The sequence below is a fragment of the Phyllopteryx taeniolatus genome, chromosome 17 (genome assembly GCF_024500385.1).
Source record: "Phyllopteryx taeniolatus isolate TA_2022b chromosome 17, UOR_Ptae_1.2, whole genome shotgun sequence".
Classification (NCBI taxonomy): Eukaryota; Metazoa; Chordata; class Actinopteri; order Syngnathiformes; family Syngnathidae; genus Phyllopteryx; species Phyllopteryx taeniolatus.
The window spans coordinates 10,316,176-10,336,367 of record NC_084518.1 but is presented as its reverse complement, the minus strand read 5'-3'; the positions used below and the strand labels follow the sequence as shown (position 1 = coordinate 10,336,367).

The 20,192-nt window shown below is 40.5% G+C and overlaps 1 protein-coding gene across 2 annotated transcripts in view; it reads left to right on the top strand.

Annotated features, from left to right (window-relative positions):
- The first annotated feature begins 248 nt into the window (after nt 1–248).
- ephb4a (eph receptor B4a) overlaps nt 249–20,192 on the top strand; it is a 41,461-nt gene continuing 21,517 nt past the window's right edge. The window contains exons 1-2 of one of the 2 annotated variants that reach the window (XM_061751959.1): nt 249–416; nt 823–1,008. In XM_061751959.1, the coding sequence (XP_061607943.1) occupies nt 290–416; nt 823–1,008 (313 nt within the window). In that variant the 5' untranslated portion in view covers nt 249–289. Of the gene's footprint in view, nt 1,009–20,192 lie in introns of both variants that reach the window. The other variant, XM_061751960.1, reaches the window with a different exon arrangement.

Here is a 20,192-nt window from a genome sequence, read left to right as displayed (position 1 = left end):
AAGCGCCGTTTGTACCAATTCCTGGAAATATGAGACAAATTTTAAGTATTTTTATTTATTTATTTATTTATATTTTTTTGTGAGTACCAGTTGTTTTATTTGGAATACCTGAGTACACGGTATGTTAAATGGAAAACTAAAAGAAGGTGGAGGTTTATCTTTTATTTTGATGGTACTTTCCGGAAGTTATTGTTATATCACGGACCGTGTATCCCCGCTGTTCTGGAGGCAGGAGTGGGCGGAGTTTGCTGCTGCTGCTTGCAGCTGGACTCTGGACGCTGCGGCGCGGATGAGGAAAAGTCTCCTCTCCTGTAGGTGGACAGCTTCGGCGTCAGTCCGCTGCCGGCCACACAACTTTCATCAGCTGCTTCGTCTTGTTTTTAGTCTTTTTACACGAGGCAGACAGTTTTCGCCAGGTAAGACCTGTCGATACTCGTATTTTCGTGGATTTCACCTGCGAGCCAACCAGTGTGGTGCATTTGCTGGTCAATTACTGAGCACGTTGCTTCATTTTCTTGTGGTGTGTTTAACAATAAAATGGCAAGAACGGACAACTAAAAATGTGAGGTGTCATTGTTGGAGATTTGAACTTTTTGGATTGCAGAAGAGACTTTGGAAGAAGTGTCGTAGTACGTTAAGAGCTTATTAAGTTGTCATCATGACAGAAAACCTGTGACTTTGCCCTCTTGTGACTTTTTCAAGTTGGACTTAATGTGACACCCCCCAGCTCCAAATCATCACACGTATGGCGTCATATCTTTTTTAAAAGTGCACTCCAGCCACCGCTTTTTTTTGGCTCTCAGTAGTCCACTTTAAATGCAGAGTGGTCTGCGGTCAGCGAGAACACAGCCGAGACGCCGGTGCCATCTGATTGTTCATTCAAGGCTAAACAGAGGACACAAATCCATTGTGCACCATTCGCCATCACTATGGAGCTGACATACAGGATCATTGGCCTGCTGGGATACATCTTCGTGGACTGGGTTCCTCTGGCTTCTGCTGAGGAAGGTGAGTTCCAAGTACTTTGTTTATTTGTTTTATTGTGGTGGGAGGCGGGTCCCCGTTTGGAGTAGTCCACAAGAAAGTGCATGGATTCCAAACCACAAGGAATTCTCAATTGAGGCTACTACAAACCACTTAAGTTACGTACATTTGATGGCAGTAACCATAATGGTGTAGACATGCCATGAATCCCAATAGAAGTGTATGTAAATGTTACTGTGTTGTGATGTTTCTCTTATATTTGTGTGCAACCTGTCTACAGTTTTTGATTTCTTATAAAAGGTATAAGTTTGCATTCCATTCGGTTGTGAAGTACCCAATTTAAAATACAAAACTATACAAGACACACGTTGTAAAGGGAAAACCTGGTCAATTGTTTAATCTGGATGCGATCCAGATTAAATTATCCAGAGCAATAGGCAGCAAAGGCAATTCAACATGTCAAGACTTATTTAGTGGTACAACAATTATTTGATTAATCAACAACTAATCGATTTATCGAGTAATCGACAACTATCCCCCAACTGTTGGGGGCAAGTCATTATTGTATTGGTTTGAGATATGTGGCTGATTTGTATTTTTAATATACAGTAAATCCTTTTGGGAAATGAAATTGTTTGGAAGATCAGTATACCAGCTGTTAGGTTTGTACTCCAAACAATACCCCCGGGGCAGTTTTGTCAGGGCTGACGTTTGATTCCCCATCAGGTTTTTCTGGTTAATGATATTTACACACCGACACACAGTTATGTTTCTTCCTTAAACCTCCTCCTGTTATCTGATAGATGCCCCGATGCCGTTTTAAAGTTGCATTAACAAGAATAAAAGAGGCCACATTGTGTTCCACTAATTCTTTGGCTAATTTCCCAAACTATTCCAGCACTGCTCATCACTTTTGAACATGAAACAATGCATCTCATGCCAAGTTTCAATCAATGCTGGTTGTCAACAGGAACACACGAAACATGCTTGACTTCACTTATACTGTGGCAGGAACTCCAACCTGTCAGCTGCCTCTGGTAGGGCCTTTCTTAGAAAGAGGGGGTCTTTATGGTGTCTATTATACTATAGAACCACAATGATATAGCTCAGATGAGGTCAGCCATGCTTTTGTTGTGTGAAGTCAAACATTAAAATGTGCGAATCTGCATGATAAAAGTCGTGAAATTTGCTGTAATTGATGCTTTCCAGATGTACAAATGATGTAATGCCAAGCATATTTTTTTTATTTGACCTCCTATAGGCAATACTTGTTTGTTTGGTTGTAACACTGTTAAAAATAACTATCTGTGCCTGCCAAACTCTGAAGAGATGTATTTCCTGTACTGTGGATAGAGGTCTGTATCACTGGTGAGAAACTTGAGACAACGGTGGAATTTTAAAGTTCAACATCTTATTTGTTTATCCAGTAAAAAAAGAGAATGTCCCATAGGAAAAAAAAAAAAAAAATATCAAACTTATCCACCCAAGTCACTTCAGCTATCATCTAATATTTCATGAACAGTAAAGGCAAGAGGCAGCGTACACCCTGAACTGGTTGCCAGCCAATCGCTGGGCACATACAAACAAACAACCATTCGCACTCACATTCACACTTACGGGCAATTTAGAGTTGCCAATTAACCTACCACGCATGTTTTTGGGATGTAGGAGGAAACCGCAGTGCCCGGAGAAAACCCACGCAGGCACGGGGAGAACATGCAAACTCCACACAGGCGGGCCTGGGGATTGAACCCCGGTCCTCAGAACTGTGAGGCAGACGCTCTAACCAGTCGTCCACCAGTACTACTCTCAGAAACGCTAAATATGATGATCACGATAATTAAAATTTGAAACGGTCAACTATTATTGATGTCAACTTGTCAACCCTTTAGCCATGTCTGAGACGTGTGTACAACCTTCTTATGTCACAGTAAGCTCAGTCATGTTTTTGAAATCCTATTACCCGTCTGTTTTGGCACAACAAAAAATCCAAAGAAAAGCAAAACACAATCTCGTTAACCCTTAAAAACTTTATTTTGTGACCGACGTGCGATATCATGCATGAAGATTTGATTTTTTTCCTCCCCCGTTATTTGAGTTCAAAATCGTACAACCTTTGGGATGTTTAAATTTGGAGGTTCCGCTTTGTCGTCATCCACCAAGTTGCGGATTCTGGTCTGAAGTGAATGCAGATGATGCTCGCAGCTGCCAAGCCGCTGCTCTTCTTCTTCAGCAAGACCGTAAATGACTAACTAGCTTGTTCCGAGGCCGGATCGCTCGTCGTTCTGTCCCTGTGAAGATTAAAACCCAGACTTCTTGATCGGATAATTACTTTGGCTGGAAATTTATAACAAGCTTTGGGGGGCGGGATTCAAGGTGGAAAGTGGTTTAAAAAAGCTATTTCACCCCCTCACATGTAGGAATTACTATTTGTGTACAAAAGTACATACCAAGCCCCACAAAGTGACAAAGGCAGAAGCTTTCAGTTATTATAAGAAGACACACTATAGTAAGAGATTAAATTATATGAGCGTAAACTTTACATTACTGACCTTCTGTGGTGGCATTAAAAACCACACAGAAGATGGTGGATTTTGTTCATTACCACATTTTGATGACAAACACCACACTACTGTAAACAAAACCATTATTTTGAGGGGCATGACAAACCCTATGATGTGGCTATGTTGACTGGACATTTGTAAATGCCTCTTATATACTGTACTTGATTCCTCCTTCTCTATGTTCTCATTTTAACAAATGGGACTATTTCCATGTGAAGGATTATCTTCTATTCGATTATGTCAAGGTCTCACGGCTTGAATATATTTTCCTTAGGTTGAGTTACTGAATTATCTGCTTGATCTTTGTGGTTGTCATGGTAAACAGAAGTGTGTTCCATTCAGCTTGTGTATGACAGTAGTGCTGGTGATTTGGTATTGTCTACTGGCATTCAGAAGCAAGGTTAAGGCATTATCATCTTTGAGAAAATTGTTGACTGTGGTTCATGACTGCCATGTAAATGAATTTTTAAACTGCCGTATGGTATGTATCAACAACTGGTACTTTCTTCTAGTTCAGTTTGCTGCTGCAAGAGAGCATAGTCTCCTGTCTAGTTTGTTTAGCGGGGGCCAGTCTCATTGTGGCAGACGAAAAACATTGACAGCACTCTTTAAGCTGGTATCTAGTTGGGGGGAAAAGGAGGTGCCCCCCTGGCTGTTGCAAATTTTACTATGGCACTCTACATGCAAAATTGAACACAGCTGCTTCAGTTGTGTGCCATCTCAGAATGACACAATTTGTAGTGTTAAAATTGTGTGAAAAATGCACATCAAAATCATTGTGACCAAAGTTATTGCAGTTATCAGTACTATCACAATAGTATAGATTAGGCTTTACACGATCAGGATTTTTGTGGCCTATCACCGATCAGCAAGTTGAAAAAAACGATGACCGATCCGATCGCAAGATGGAGGAATGTGTCTATTTAAATGACCTGTTCATTTACTGTATATACTTGTGTACTTAATTGCTCAAAAAATTATATTTACATTAAATAATGTATTATGCCACTTTATGCCAGTGAGGCATAATGACAGACAGAACAAATGATAAATGGTCTTCTATTAGATGGCAGGAAGTACATACAGTAATCTATGTATCCACTTTTTGTGACATTTTCGTTTGTTGGTGTCCGTGAGATTTTTCAATTGTAAAATATGTTCCTTGGCTCCATAAAAGTTGGAAATCACTGCTCTAGTCAGATCGTGTAATCTAATCAGTCAGGTCAAACCAACATTACATGACTGAAATAATGGGTGCTAACTTACTGTAATTAAATTATTTTTAATTAAATTACTTCACCCACAGTGAAACTTTCGAGCATGATTCGACAGAACGGTTTACGTCAAACCGTTCGTGGTACCACTAGCTTGCTCGGCTACATAGCGTTTTGTTGCCTGCTTGCGAGCCGTATCGTATTCAAACTACGGGAACATACCTCAGGCAGCCATAAAAGAACGTCCTCTGAGCAGCGGTGACCACCAACACACATTTTTCCCCATTTTGTCCTTATAATACAAAGTCGGCGCGCTCCACTCTTGTTGTCGTCGCCACTGTAATGAGTGTATCCGGTCACATTTGGGTTGACAAGATAAAGTCCAATGAATGTAAAAAATGGGATACGGTGTTATTTGAATACAAGATTTTATTGCAGTAGTGTGACATAGTGCAATCGTGAAAGAGCAAATTTGTCTTGTAGTCTGATCCGGGCATAACGTGTTGTCTGTCTCAGACTTGTTGTCTGTTCCACACCGCCATGTTTCTTTTTTTTTTTTTTAAATAACTTTATTGGCCGTCAGATATTTCCAATACTACGTCAAAAGAAGCGCGACAAGGCTAAAAATAAACTAGCTTTTGGATTAAACTATACTGTGCACGATGGCGACGCAAAATAAATGTCTTTTGCGGAGCCGATCAATGATGTCGTTTATCGGATCGGTGAATTATGACATTAAAGCCGATCAGTCGATCACCATAAAATGCTAAATATCTGCCGATACTGATCAGCCCGATAAAATCGGTGTAGTCTAGTATAGATACATTTAATTGGAAGCTCTGCAAGTTTGCCTTTTTGAACTGGTGCCATACTTGTAGAAGCAGCATGTAGTATTTTTATGCCTGCGGCGGAGTAGAGGAGGCCTCTGTTTCAATACAGCGAATTTGATGCAAAATTCTCTTTTTAGATATTTATAGTACCCTGCTCATTGGTTGCAAGCCCGGTGACACAATGTCTGTTTATGTAAGTCAACATATTTATCTTGTAGTTTTTTTTCACCTCCTCTTCGGCATGACAAGCATAAAGAATAACAGTATATTACTAAACTGAAACTGCTATAGTCTTTAAAACCATTAATCGCTCAGAGGCTGTTTTTTTTCTTTTTTTCTATCCTCACATGAGCCACAATCTTTTCCTTTAACGCACATGTAGTCTTTTCTTTTGCCGCTCTTTCAGCACATCCTCTTGTCTCCTTGATGCCAGACTGCTGCTATGTTATTTATTTCGCTTGCTGACTCTCCCCCTGCTGCAGAAATGTGGATCCATTCCCAGAAATCCTTTTAAACGGAACCGATTTTTATAAGAAAGGGATTTGCATTTAAAGCAAGCCCAACCTTCCCTCCCTCCCTCTCTCTGAAAGCTCCTAGCCCGTCATCCTCAGCAGCTCACTCCTGTGATTAGCTTCCGCAAGAGTTAAACAGGCATCCGAGTGCCACAAGTGCCCTCATTGCGGGGATGCGTAATTCCCTCGCTGAAAATAAATGCAGGTGGATGATAGTCGAGAGGATACGAACCCCAACCCATACATCCACATCAGGCATTCACTTTGGAGAGCCCGTCTGTCCTCCACCCACACTTGGCTTCCTGAGAGTGGGACACAATGGGGACGGGCTGCAGCAGAGTGTGAATAAGGCCACAGCCTATGAGCTTGTAAGCAGCAAGCAAATGGCACTTTTTTGTGGCAATGGGGGCTCTCTTTGACGCCAGTCACGGAGCGATGGGAAGACTGACCTGAGCCTGAGTATGTCTGCATAATGAGCAAGCCTATTTGCAGTTTGTAATGATACACACCTGGGGCTGGATTTGTGATCATAATTAAGTGATTAAAGGGCTGTTAATTAGAAGGAAAACTGTTGATTACCTCTTGTCCATCGTTCTCATTCATCTGTCATTCCATTAGATGTGCCTAGGCTTAAACTGGAAATCCACTTTCCTTGCCATTGTTTTTCCTCCTCATTCAAGAACTGGATGGTAAAAAGCAGCTTAAAGTTGTCTACAGTATCTGCAACCTTGACATACGATAATGTCAAGAGGCAAGCTTTTATGTACCATTTTGAGCCCATGATATTTCCGTCCTTGACCTACATCTTGTGTCGTATGTGCACATTTTATTTTTTTCAACTCAAAATGCAAGTCGCAGAGCCCATGCAACATTTGCTTGCACCCTTTGCGTGTGCACACCAGCTCAGCATGTCTCAAAGGGGCTCGCTTTCACGCACTGCGCTGTGTGGGTTCTGCTTTATACAGCGTATCTGAGACATTCCTGTGAGCGGGCTGCTCTCTTACAGCTGCACACAGTTAAGAGCTTAAGCAGGGAGTCGCGTTTTAAACCCTGAGTCAGGGAGTTCTCTTTACGGTGCATTCAAACGCCATTTTTGGCATCTGGCTGATTCCTTTTTAGGGAGTTCTGCAACCAACAGGTTCCTTCACACTTTGTTTTTGCTCATTATCATTTACAACGTGATGTACACATTCACAATTTCATGATATTTATAACTGACACTTTCAGAGGTAAGCATTTAACAATACGTTTATTATTGTGGTTGTAGTTTGAAGTAGTGTAGAACAGAATTGGATCTGACTGAGCTAAGCTTCTGATATTTTGCCTTATTTAATGCAGACCATGTATCGGATCTCCTTAGGCTGTTTAGGTGTACCTAATGTAGTGCCCGGTAAGTGTGTTATTATGCTTATTACACCCTGAGAATGGATGGAGTCACGGGTTTTGCATTAAAAAAAAATATATATATTGGAAAATGAAATTTGGGTGTCGAAGAACAAAAACAATTCTCTTTGTACTCTTATGGCTTCACATCCAAAGATGTGTCTATCTTTAGCCACAGACTTGCAGGCTGGCTGGAGCAATGCACGGACTGATTAAAAGAGTTCACTCCCTGTGTGTCTTTAGTGATTTTGAGTGAGTAAAATCAGGATGTGTCCAAATATAAGACTTTTTGGGGGTTTGTAGGGAGACTTGTTGTAGCTCTTGGATGGTTTATGTCACCAGAGACAGCAATGCTTGAAGCTGCCAACCTCCGCAGCAGATTAGCCACCATGGTATTTCTTCTACTCCCAAAAATACATTTTACATTCTGCTTTAGAAAAAGCTTTTTTTTTTAAAGAAAATCCTTAAGTACATAAGTAAAAATTTCTGGGGATTACGTATGCTTCGGCAGGAACAGAAGTCATGTGATCTGGGATAATTTTACATGATAGAACAGTTTTAAGATGCATTTTCAGGAACTAATGTTGAGTTTGGCGGCAAGGTGGAAAACTGGTTAGCACATCTGGCTCACAGTTCTGAGGACCCGGGTTCAAATGCGGCCTCGCCTGTTTGGAGTTTACGTGTTCTCCTGTTTCCTTCCACATCCCAAAAACATGCATGCTAGGTTAATTGAAGACTCTAAATTGCCCGTGGGTGTGAATGTGTGTGCGAATGGTTATTTGTTTATATGTGCTCTGCGATTGGCTGGCGACCAGTTCAGGGTGTACCCCGCCTCTCGCCCAAAGATAGCTGGGATAGGCTCCAGCACACCCACGACCCTAGTGAGGATAAGTGGTAGGGGAAATTAATGAATAAAGTTGTTGAATACAAAAATAACATGATACGAGACTGACAAATGATCAGCTCAGGTATATCCCATACGGGGGTGTGAGAGTCTCCTGCTGGTGTAGGGGATCATCACAGATTTTATCCCTGCATGGCTTGAAATTGTTCAAGCCACAGGGGGTCACTAACCCCTGAACCCTGGGCCTCTTTGTGGCCAGGGGACAAGAGGATGAAAATGCGCCTCCTAGAGAAAGAAAGCACATAACCAATGCTTTCCCATGGTTCTCTTGTTGGGACGGCACATACAAATTGCTGCCCGTGTGTATTAATGAAGATTTTAGCAGCTTCAGACTACTGTAGCTGCTTTGCGGAACGTAGCTTGATGATTCGTGAACGATCCTAAGGTCTAAAGCAGTGTCTGACGTTTAAATACAGCAGAACATTAGAGGTCGAACATGCACATTAGTTCTGGGAAACTAATTTAACCTCCGATTTGTTCAGATTCCAGAATAATGGAAATAATTTGTTACCAACTGTCACCTTCATAAAATGTTTATTAACTGCACAGGACAGGCGATGTTTTGAGTAACACTTTTGTGTGCTTAGACGCCATACGTGTAAAAATCTAAGTGACGGTGCCCCCCTAGGCTATCCGGCGAGCTGTTTTACGGCTAGCGCTAGCTGCTAAGATTAGCAGTCGGCATTAGACTCCATTACTGCTTGGAATGAATGAGTTTTGTTGATGCATGGAGTTAGACTATAGTTAGACTAAAATAAAAATACAGTAAGCAGCGAATCGTGTAAATGTTGTAACTGCTCTTTTCTTTAACGAATGTGCTTTCATATTCTGTGAAGCACATCTTTAAAAAAATACTGTTACATCAAAGTCTTGGAAATGATGTCAGCAGAGAGCAGCATGCATCCGTTCTCTGAGCAGCTGCATGCTTTTTGGCCTATTAAATCCTACAGAGTGATATTTTGGGTGTATTTCATCAGTTCAGCTCCAGGCTTCCTGCGGTGTGACAGTTTACATTATGAATAAAAATGTTCTTGGCTGTGTTAATCAATACAAGTGACCCACATTTTTGAGGCACTTTTCTCCCATCCAGCAGCAAGGAGGATTTGGGAGTCAATTTGTTTTCTTCCTGATCTTGGAATTATCAGAATAATATGTTGGGAGGTGGTGACTGAACAACAACCATCATTAATTTATTTTGTGTTATGTTTTGTTTAATGATAACGCTTTTCTGAAATGCTTTACCGTTTAATTTGAATCCCATTGAAATAAAATGTGTTTCGCCGGGTCCTTCGTGTTTTCTTTAAATAATTGTACCCATCTTACAAATTCTGCCTGGGTAATCAAACAAGAGCACAACTGCGTGTTTTCAAATTTAGTAAATAAAAGTAGGGCTGTGAATTTCAAAATAAGAGCAAGTAAGTTAAAAAAAAGGATTATGTGTTCAAAAAAAGTGCTTAACTCAAGAATAATTATTTGGGGAAAAACTAACAAAATACACATAATACTACATGTTTTGATCATATGGGTAGACGCAAAATCATGCATTGTAAACATGCATTATACATGGGTAGAAGGGTTTTCCAGAATTTTGAGGTCAACTTTGGGGGTGCATATTATACATGGGTGTGGATTATACACGAGAAATTACATTAATTTTCACTCTAAAGTGTAGCCTCCTTATGATTCATTCCCATTATTGTTGATTTAAAAGCCCTTAGCAAACTTGGAAAAAAGTTTGTTTTCATCTTCTTTTTTTAATTAATTCCTCCTTACTATGGATAGCGTATGAGCCAGCCTCCCGAGAGCTGCAACAGTGCTGTAAAGAAGCTCTTGAGTTTTTCAAATGGCCAGTTTATTTTTGAAGAGCGCTTGAGAGTGGTGCCCATAATTGGAGGAGGTAAGCTCACTTAGTGGCGGATCAATATTACTGAGATGCTGAAATGTGCTGTGGAGCGAAGCAATTGCATCAATCATATGAGGCAGAGTGCATCACATTAAAGGCTCCAATGTGTTGAAATAATGTGTTCTACATGATGGGCATGTACAACAGTGGAGTCAAATTTCAGCTAAGGTTTTGTTCTTGTTATATTTGTAATTAAACAAGAAAGTCATAAGCGCACAAACGGACTAGTCTATTTTCCAAAAGTCTCAGACTAGTTCACGTTAATTTTTCATTGCATACAGTGGCCTCCCTGGGAATATTGTTTGGCCAGAGAGCTGCGTGTGAATGTTGTTTATACAAAGGAAGAGCTTGTTTGAGTCCAAGACGCACAAGCACTGTACAGTATTTGACACCACGGGTTAAAACTCATTACGTGTGGGCGGTGATGTAAATGGAGCAGAACCAAGTCAATGTTCATATGCTTTTTACCTTCTGTTAACCTTAAATTTCATGCCGGGGTCATAACCTTTATACCACCCTGATGGACATAGCCATTTGAACTTTTGTGACTTTGAAGAATGCAATGTTTTGTTTCCTCCTGAATTAATATTAATTCAGCTGGAATTGCAGTGAACATTTGTTTTGTGCTCAAACACCCCAGACAAGATATTTTATTGAATGCTTTCTTTTGTTATCTCACCACTCAGAACTATTTAATTTAGGACATGGCAAACAACAACGGTTGCCATGGCGGGGAGAACAAAGTTAGGTTGAAAAAACTGCCAGAAATGGAAACAATTTCAGGGGCTTGTACTGCAAAAACGAAATACTCAACCTTTTACCACTTAAAATGCTGACCTGTGCAAAGTCTGACATGGTTCTAATTTAGGAAAGGCTCACCTCTGACTAAGAATAAAGGTTTCTGCTGCAAACCCACACCATTGTGCGTATTGTGGACCCCTAAGGTCATCTACCAGAGACTTTTTGGGGGCTAAACATGTATCGACCCGAGGGTAGATACTGGAATTCTGCAGTGGTGTTTGACGCTGATTGGTGCAGACTCGACTCTTGCATCTATATTTTCAACAACAGACTCCATTACTGTGTCGGTTGGCCATTTCCACGAAAACTGTTTTGAATAGAAACATTTGTAATCCTGGCTATTCCTGTACATGACAACAATTTGGAGCCTCAAACTGCAAGTTTATAGAGTTTATTTGACATACTTTTCTGCAAAATAGCAGAGCTCTAACAGAAAAATCAGCCACCTTTGATTTTTACACTGAACCCCAGCTCTTACAGTTAAACGTCAGGACCACGTCCCTGTCGAACAGTGTCAGTATTCATCTTTTGCACAAGTGTTAATCTAGATCTGTTAATTACCCTCAAAGGTAGACTATTGACAGAACAACATTCTGAGCCATTTATAAGGAAAAGTGACTTAGAAAAAAAATATCAATCCTGGCGTTACCAGGTAGTATAAAAGGGCATTAATAAATTGATGCGTTACTATTTCTGTCAAAACGTTGAAAGTGGTTGCCTGTATAAACAGAGGCTGTCACTTTACAAATTTCATATGCGAATAGAATGGATGGTCGTTTCTTTGTGAATCTTTTCAAAAATCTCTTATTGGTATCCACTCTGGTCAAAATTCTCGACTTGGTTGCCGTGTAAGTCTGCCAGAAAAATGACAGGTTAATATCAGCAGAAGGAGTGGATGGTTTCTAAATTGGAGATTTTGTTCCCAGAGGTTTTGTTCTTATGTGAAATAGGACACAATATTTTTTTCTCTGTTGCAAAAAATTTTTGTAAACTCATAGGTTTGTGCTACAATTGAAGCAGAAAGCCAGACATGAACAATTAGGGGGATTTTCCTGTCAATGCTCTTGCCACCTGGTGCGTTCTTGTGCTGCGAAACCGCCTATTAAAGTAATATGTTTGTCCACTCTGATGAATGTGTGGCTCTCAGCCAAACAATTCAGAGGCTCTGTTTCCAAGAAGTGTACTTTAATCTCCTGTGGATCTGATTGACAGCTGTGTGGATCCTCTCTGGTCATATCTGTAGTTTCTGTCCAGTGTTGAGAATATTCCAAAACTAGGTCACATCCTGTCCTGGGACAGGGACCAGCCCAAGCCCTTATTGATATGTATCCCGACAGCCTAGAAACAGGGGGGTAGGTGTCAAACATTAACACCTTTCTTTCATCTCAAAGTCGCTCCTCTCTCCAACCATTTCATGAGCAAACACATACTCAAAGTAGCTGAGCACATCCACGTGGACCACAGGAGGCTTTTGTTATTCTGTGTTGAGCAGTTATACAGTGTCTGCCTCGCTTAATGTGAATGGTTTGCACGTCGGTGAGTGGCCCCCCACCAGAGCCCGGACACAGGAAGGGGATAGGAATTACAGGAAGCTGAGGTTTAATCAGACTAGACACAACTCAACCATAAGACATACAAACACGGCCCCACGTGCACACTCAAGGTTGTGTCTAAATAGTTAAATTGACAAATGGAAAGCTGACACGTGATTAAAAAATCTTGATCTTTTGCACTCGCTGCTAACAATAATGTTTGTTATACAGTATATCTCCACTTCCAGGAGGAATGGCATTCCCATCATACACGTATGATAATCCTTTGCAATTATTGAAATTCTCATTTGACAAAACTACCATAATTAATCCCAGGTGTTCATACATAAACTAATGCTAAAAAGAGAGCCATTAATTTACCCCAATGTTATGATAGCAGGCAGAAGGAATTAATCTAAATGGGTTCAGAGAACTGAACTGCCTTTTGGAAAAGATGCATATTTGCTTTCCTGACAAGGCTTCTAAAAATACAAGTATGTCTGTTTGTCATAAGAGTAAATGAGGTGGAAACAGCCAACCTGGCTCTGTCCAAAGATAATAAAGCTCCAATTAAACCAACAATCCAGATAGTGTATTATTTTGAAAAATATATTTATTTAAACCGACACAGGCCAGTTGCCCTCTAGTACACTGTCTTTATGCTAAGATAATTGTTCAGCACCATTGCAAATCAATCTTTTAATCTAACTTTGGGCCAATAGATCTTTCCAAAAGCTTCATTAGTAATTTTGAAACATGCATCTAATTTCCCTAGACACCAGACATACCATTTACAAAATCTAAAACATATGCAAGAGTCCTCCATCCAGTTGGCCATTCATCCAAACGTTTCAAAAATCTTTAATTTGCTGCTTTGATTATTGCAACATTAAGGCCATAGTAATTTTATTTTATTTTTTTTTATTTTTTTGCCTTGAGATGCCGGCTAACATTTAATGTTTCTTGCTCTTGAAAACCTCCTGCTTTCTTCTTGGATTTCACTGTAATTTATGGCTTTTCCGAATGCTTTTGTGTTGTACAATATAAAGAAAGATGCATAAAGTAGTTAATTTATTTCTGTTCCATTAAGTTTATTGACTAGTAATTTTCTAATGATCGTCTTCAAAATGCACATTAGGATCAGGTGACACCCAGGGTACAATTCCTCATAAAAGAAATTGTTTTCCGCTTCACAACAGGGGGTGGGGGGGGACTACAGCAGTTTTTGAAAGAGCCAACAAGATACGTACAAAGTGCCTTCGTTATAATTTTTGGGGGAATTAATTGGTCCTTAACATCTACTGCCATCCTTTGTTTCATGTACACTTATTTTTGTGTGCGGATAAAGAGATTGTTTTTTTGCTAGAATTAAATAGGGTCTAATTGTAGCAGAAGGACAGCTGTAAATTTCCACTTAGCTTCCTGAGCCACAGGCGAAGTGGAAAATAAGTGACGGAAAAGCTGTAACACAAAAAAGATGAAAGCTCGGTCAATGATGTCAAATGTCAAAGCGTCAGATCAAATATGTCGTGCAATTGAATATTACATAGTTAATCTCAAGTCTGAAGACAGACCAAGACAAATTGAGGGTGCGGTATTGTTTGTACCCACCCCTTTTGTTATAAAAAGCACACAAAAAAAAAAAAAAATACAGGGTCAGGTTTTACATTTCAAAAGGGATCTATGCAACACCCTCTATTGTTGTCTCCCTTTCTTGCAGAAAATTTAACACCTTCTCATTACCAGTTTGTTGTACCGACATAGCTAGATGATTTGTATTACGTTACATAACCCACCTACTTCGGCTATCATATTCTTTACATAGAAGAATGGGCAAGCCTATCTGTTTTCTTTCTTTTGAAATATATAATGTACAAGACCATTATTGTTGACTACTCAAGCTCAGTGTACACTTCTGTAATTTGACTGTAATAAGGACAATTGTACTGTAATTACTGTAGAAGTGTTTGTTTTTGCAGTTAAATATGGCCAGATGACGAGCCTCTATTGTTTCTACTGTTTTCTGACATTGTGTGTGTGTGAGGAAAATTTTCTGGCGGGTGGGTGGCCAACCCCACTGCTGCTGAAAGAATGTAGGGGAAACGTCAGCTTCCTTTAACAAGACTTAATTCTGAGTCTACTTCAGCGAGAGGCAAGGCCATGCATGCACATAATAGAAACGCTCACGATCTCATCGAAAACACTCACACATCCTGTCTCATAAACCTTAATGATAGAGCTGCGATAAACAATGATTACTATGCCTGGGCTGGGGGTGAGGAGGGGTTGGGTGCTGCTTCTTTTTTACCCTCTCCAATCAACATATGAAAGTGTGGCAGGTGTGCACTTGAAAGAAGATACAGGGCAGTCGAATATGCCTTAGAAATATGCAGAAGGTTGGATGAATCCAGTTAAGATACAATCCCAAACTTTGTCATCCAATTTGCCTCTGGTGTACTTTTACAACAGTGCCACACTATCTATACTATAGGATGCGATGACGACATAAAAAAAAGATTTTTTTTTGGGGCAGTTTTTTTGTTTGTTTGTTTGTTTTTTTGTTTTATATTTGAGGTTATTCATGTGAAGCATTATAAAAATAATCCTTAATTTCATAAACCCGCTGTTATATGCATGTTAGGAACATAGTTGGATGGCACTTCATAAGTAAACAAACATACAACTGCTTGTCCTCCCAGACAAAATGTTTTTTAGAAAACCCTGTTTCTGCATACTCCATATGTGAATGGAGACATTCAGCAATGTGACTCTGCTGGACATATGCACTAAATGCACATTTTACTGGAGAAGTGTCATAATCACAAATGCTACTGCAGCCCTGTGGTCCTCCATTACGGTTTTCTACTGTGCTAATTTTATATAAAAAAGTCAAGTGAAAGTATGTCCTCTAAATTTGAAACCCCACAGAGAAGAATGTTGCTAAAAACCCTGCCAAATTTGAATGATGGAAAAACTTTGCAAAGTACCGTATTTTCACGACCATAAGGCGCACTTAAAAGTCTTAAATTTTCTCCAAAATGGACGGGGCGCCTTATAATGCGGCACGCCATATGTGTGCAGCGAGTTCCAACATCTATAAATGTGTGATGAGCGCTCCGCTTGATTTTATTTTTATTTATTTGTTTTTAAACATTTCCTGCCGACACGCTGCTTACACAGAGGAAAAGCGGACGTGGCTGAGGACAGGGGAAGGACGCTAAAGCCACGCCCCCAGTAGGGATGTAGCGCTGTTTTTTGTTGTTGTTTTTTTTAAACCGCTTTACTGACTAGGAGCATTTCCGGGGTGTGCATTGTGCAAAACAACATCGGTTTGGCTAAGGACTCCCGAGGAGGCGCGAGAGAATTCTAGATCAACGAATCCATGGTTCGCAAGTGGAGGAAGCAGGAACACGAGCTTCGCCAAGTCAAGAAGACGAAGCTGACTTTTCGTGGAAAAAAAAGAAAAACACAACGCGGAAACAAGGTGAGGTGGCCCGAGTTGGTCTTCCAACTCGGACAATGGATTAATGAGCAAAGAATAACTTGGGGCTTGCCATCATTCCGGGAGGCTTGACAAACCGCTGGACATCGGTGTAAACAGGGCGTTCAAAGTGAAGTTGCGAGTGGCGTGGAAGCGATGGATGACACATGGCGAACACAGCTTTACTAAGACGAGGAGGCAGCGGCGGGCGAGTTACGCCACAATTTGTGAATGGATTGTGGATGCTGGGCTAACGTGTCTGCTTGCACTGTTGTTTGAGCCTTCACACGGCAACGAGACTGACTCGCACCTGGCGTGTTTGATTGAGAACTTGCCCAGCTGTTCATTTCGGATACGGAACATGAGAACTTGGATGGATTTGTGGATGACGATTGATCAAAAAATAACGTGAGTACATTGTTAAATACTTCAATAAAGTACAACCGAACTCAGTTTTGCTCCCGCTGCCTTTTTAAAAACATTGTTTTAGCGTGCATGCATGCTACCGTATGTTTTAAGCTAGCCTATGTTTTACCATGCCTGCGCCCAATAATACGCTGCGCCTTATGTATGTGTGAAATACAGAAATATACCCCGTAACTGAGACTGCGCCTTTTAATACGGTGCGCCCTACTGTCGTGAAAATACGGTATATAAATGAGGCTTCAAAATCGTGGAAAAATCAAGTCATTCTGTCTGCTCTTAGACGCGGAATGACTTCATCTCGCATCTTTCTTTTGTTTACATAACCATATGTTTGAGCCGAGAAAATAAATCCTCTTAAAGCCTCCAGTGGCTGGAATATATCCCACCCAGTAATCGCGGGGCTATTCAAAGCTGCGACAATGAGGCACTTTAAAGGGGACTAGCCACCCCGAAGCCCCTGTCCACACACTAGCTGTCAAGTTGGACTTAAAAAAAAGAAGAAAAAAGAAATTCACCCTCCTCGCTCTTACGTCTTTCTCTTCGTGACTTGTGGGCAGTCATGGCCGACAACGAAGAACTCTAACGATGTCACGCCAGCGGACTATCCGAAGGGAAGATGCATTTTCGGGGTGTAGGCATAGCTAGCTGGGTAACGCGACATTGCAAATTCGAAGGCTAATCACTGAGTGTGTGAGCCTGTTTTAGCCATTCTCAAAGGGGGGAAAAAAAAAATCAGGAAAACTGAAATGGTGAAAAACAGTTTAACTCTATCCCTCAACAATTGAGTACTACATAGTTCCCAGTATTTGCACGTTTTTAGCAATTCAAACATGTAAAATCTATTTACAAACAAATCTCAGGATTTATATTACAGGGTCTTTAAGATCCTGAGAGACAAATTTTTGCATATTCTGGCTCCAAAATTGCCGATGTCATGTAAACAAAGAACCTAAGCAACAGAGGGTTTTATCGGTTTGTAGTTAAAATTTTCCCATGTAAACATCCTACTGAAGCTGCTGGGCTTCTCTGCTTTTGAAGTGAAAACCAATGTCAAGCACGTTTTTATTTTTCAAGGAGTGAAAATGGAGATAAAAATCAAGCATTGCACTCAGGAGAGACTCAGACTCAGCCCAAGCCAAACAATCTAAATTTGAGTTGCTTCCAAATTGTACACATTCATTGATACCCAACCCACCTCCTGCACATGCCTATATTTTGTCATGAAGATTCCTACATCATCCACCGGACAATATAAATGTAGACAAAACTGAAAATAACTCCCTGATATGTATCTTCCATCCATCCATCCATTTTCTGAGCCGCTTCTCCTCACTAGGGTCGCGGGGGTGCTGGAGCCTATCCCAGCTGTCATCGGGCAGGAGGCGGGGTACACCCTGAACTGGTTGCCAGCCAATCGCAGGGCACATAGGAACAAACAACCATTCGCACTCACAGTCATGCCTACGGGCAATTTAGAGTCTCCAATTCATGCATGTTTTTGGGATGTGGGAGGAAACCGGAGTGCCCGGAGAAAACCCACGCAGGCACGGGGAGAACATGCAAACTCCACACAGGCGGGGACGGGGATTGAACCCCGCACCTCAGAACTGTGAGGCTGACGCTCTAACCAGTCGGCCACCGTGCCGCCATATGTATCTTCATCTGGATATTTTTTGGGTAATCCCGCAAACAAACAAACAAATTATAAGGACATGCAGTCGAATGCAGACTTCTGCCAAGGCAACCAGTCTTAATTTGGACTAGCACCAAAATGTGGACTTTCATAGACAATGTAGGTATCATCTATCAAACATTTTGGTGCTGATTCAAATACAAGCATAAATTATGTAATAATGTTAAAAAAATATGCAATAATGTGAAATAAAATATTGTGGGCATTGTTTATTTTGCATGATCATATCAACTTAGCAACATCCTTGGGGGAGGTTAATATATAAAGTACAATCTGTGTTTTTGTGGGATGTGCATTTGGGTGCTGTGTTGGAGAGCAGTTACCCAGATGAGAAAATATCAGTGAGGTGGAATGCTGTAACAGAGATTTCAGCAATTTGTTTTTGTGATTGCAATGAGCTCTCCATTTGTGTGTGTGTGTGTGTGTGTGTGTGTGTGTGTGTGCGTGCGTGCGTGCGTGTGTGTGTGCGCATGTGTGTGTGTTGACTGAGAAATGTATTGAATTAGCTGGAGGCAAGATGTGAGCTGCTGTGGCTGTGAGCAGCAAAACAATGATACGAGGAGTCACCTGACACCTGAGATTTATTTTGTGTTCAGATGTTATTGTAAGAAGGAAAAGCAACTGAACAGAGGAGGATGTCAAATAATGTGCATTTTATTGGTGTGTTTTAATAGAAAAAGAGCTGCCTTTCTGTGTTGCTCTTTGGGGTGTGGTAAGTGTCTCACTTTATGCAGGATCACAGAGATGAATAATAGTAGGCACTGCAGTTCTTAGTGTAATTAAATAAAATATAGCCAGTTGTGTTGAACACTGGGGAGGTGCTGACTGGCTTGCTGCTGCTAGTCGTCTTTCATCTGATGGGAGTTGGTGAAGGAATTTTAGACTCCTCATACAGCCACGAACATTTCCAGTCATATTCTGTTTCATGAAAAGTTTGAATATGAACAGAGGTTCTTGCGTTGGTAAAGTTTTCATCATGAAAATAACCGGAGATCATAGTTGATAAATGTACACTTAATCTCGTACAACTCATTTGGATTCCCCCCCATGCTTACAAATGTCCTGAATATGTCTGAAGATTCATCTTTAGTTTTATTCACTGAGATATTAAGGAAAATGTTGAAAAACACCTTGCAATGTCAAGAAAATTGTGTGTGTCAATGTCAATCAAAGCTAAGCATTATTATCTTTTTTTATAAGGCTGATTTTTAGTTATTTATTTATTTAATAAGGTGCTGTTTTGGTTACCATCAGATTGTACAGGTGTGCCTAATGCAATGTGCTGAAATCTGTAAATCTGAGACACCCGTGACATGTAATCTGAGCATATGCCGGAAAACTGGGCAACATGTCGAGGCGAGTCTGGGGTAGAATCAAGAAAAGCCACTGTTTGACTTTGTCGTGAAATAGGAGTGAACATTTTTTACTGATTTTATTTCAGCTAGACAAACAGCAAAAATAAAGCTAATTGGGAAAAAATTCCATTGAGCAAAGCTAGACTCTTGGTTGCAGAGGATGACAATGGTGTCATAAATATCAACAATGGGGATAGAGGGAGGAAGTCTGGTTGCTCAGTCAAAGGTGATGCTTCAGATCACTGTTTGATCCCTGTTTGTTGATTTTACAACTGCAGTTGAGAGAGAATTCCTTTCCTGTGTAAATGTGAACAGTTTAAACACTTTGTCACTTTCAAGCTTGTTTTTTTTCTAATGAGGTCATTTCCAGAAAACCCATTTAACTAGAAAGGTAAATGGCAATGCAGGTAAATTGTAATAGGAAACTATGTAGAAGATGGCAATCAGAATGATTTAACCAAGCAATTTAATAACTACAATGATAAATGCGGCCTCAAAACTAATTTTATGCCTACATCCATTTTCATGCACTTGATCGTTGCACATGAGACAGTTGCATTAAATCCTGTTTACTGGTGGAACCAAACGGCCAGACCCTGGAGATGAAAAT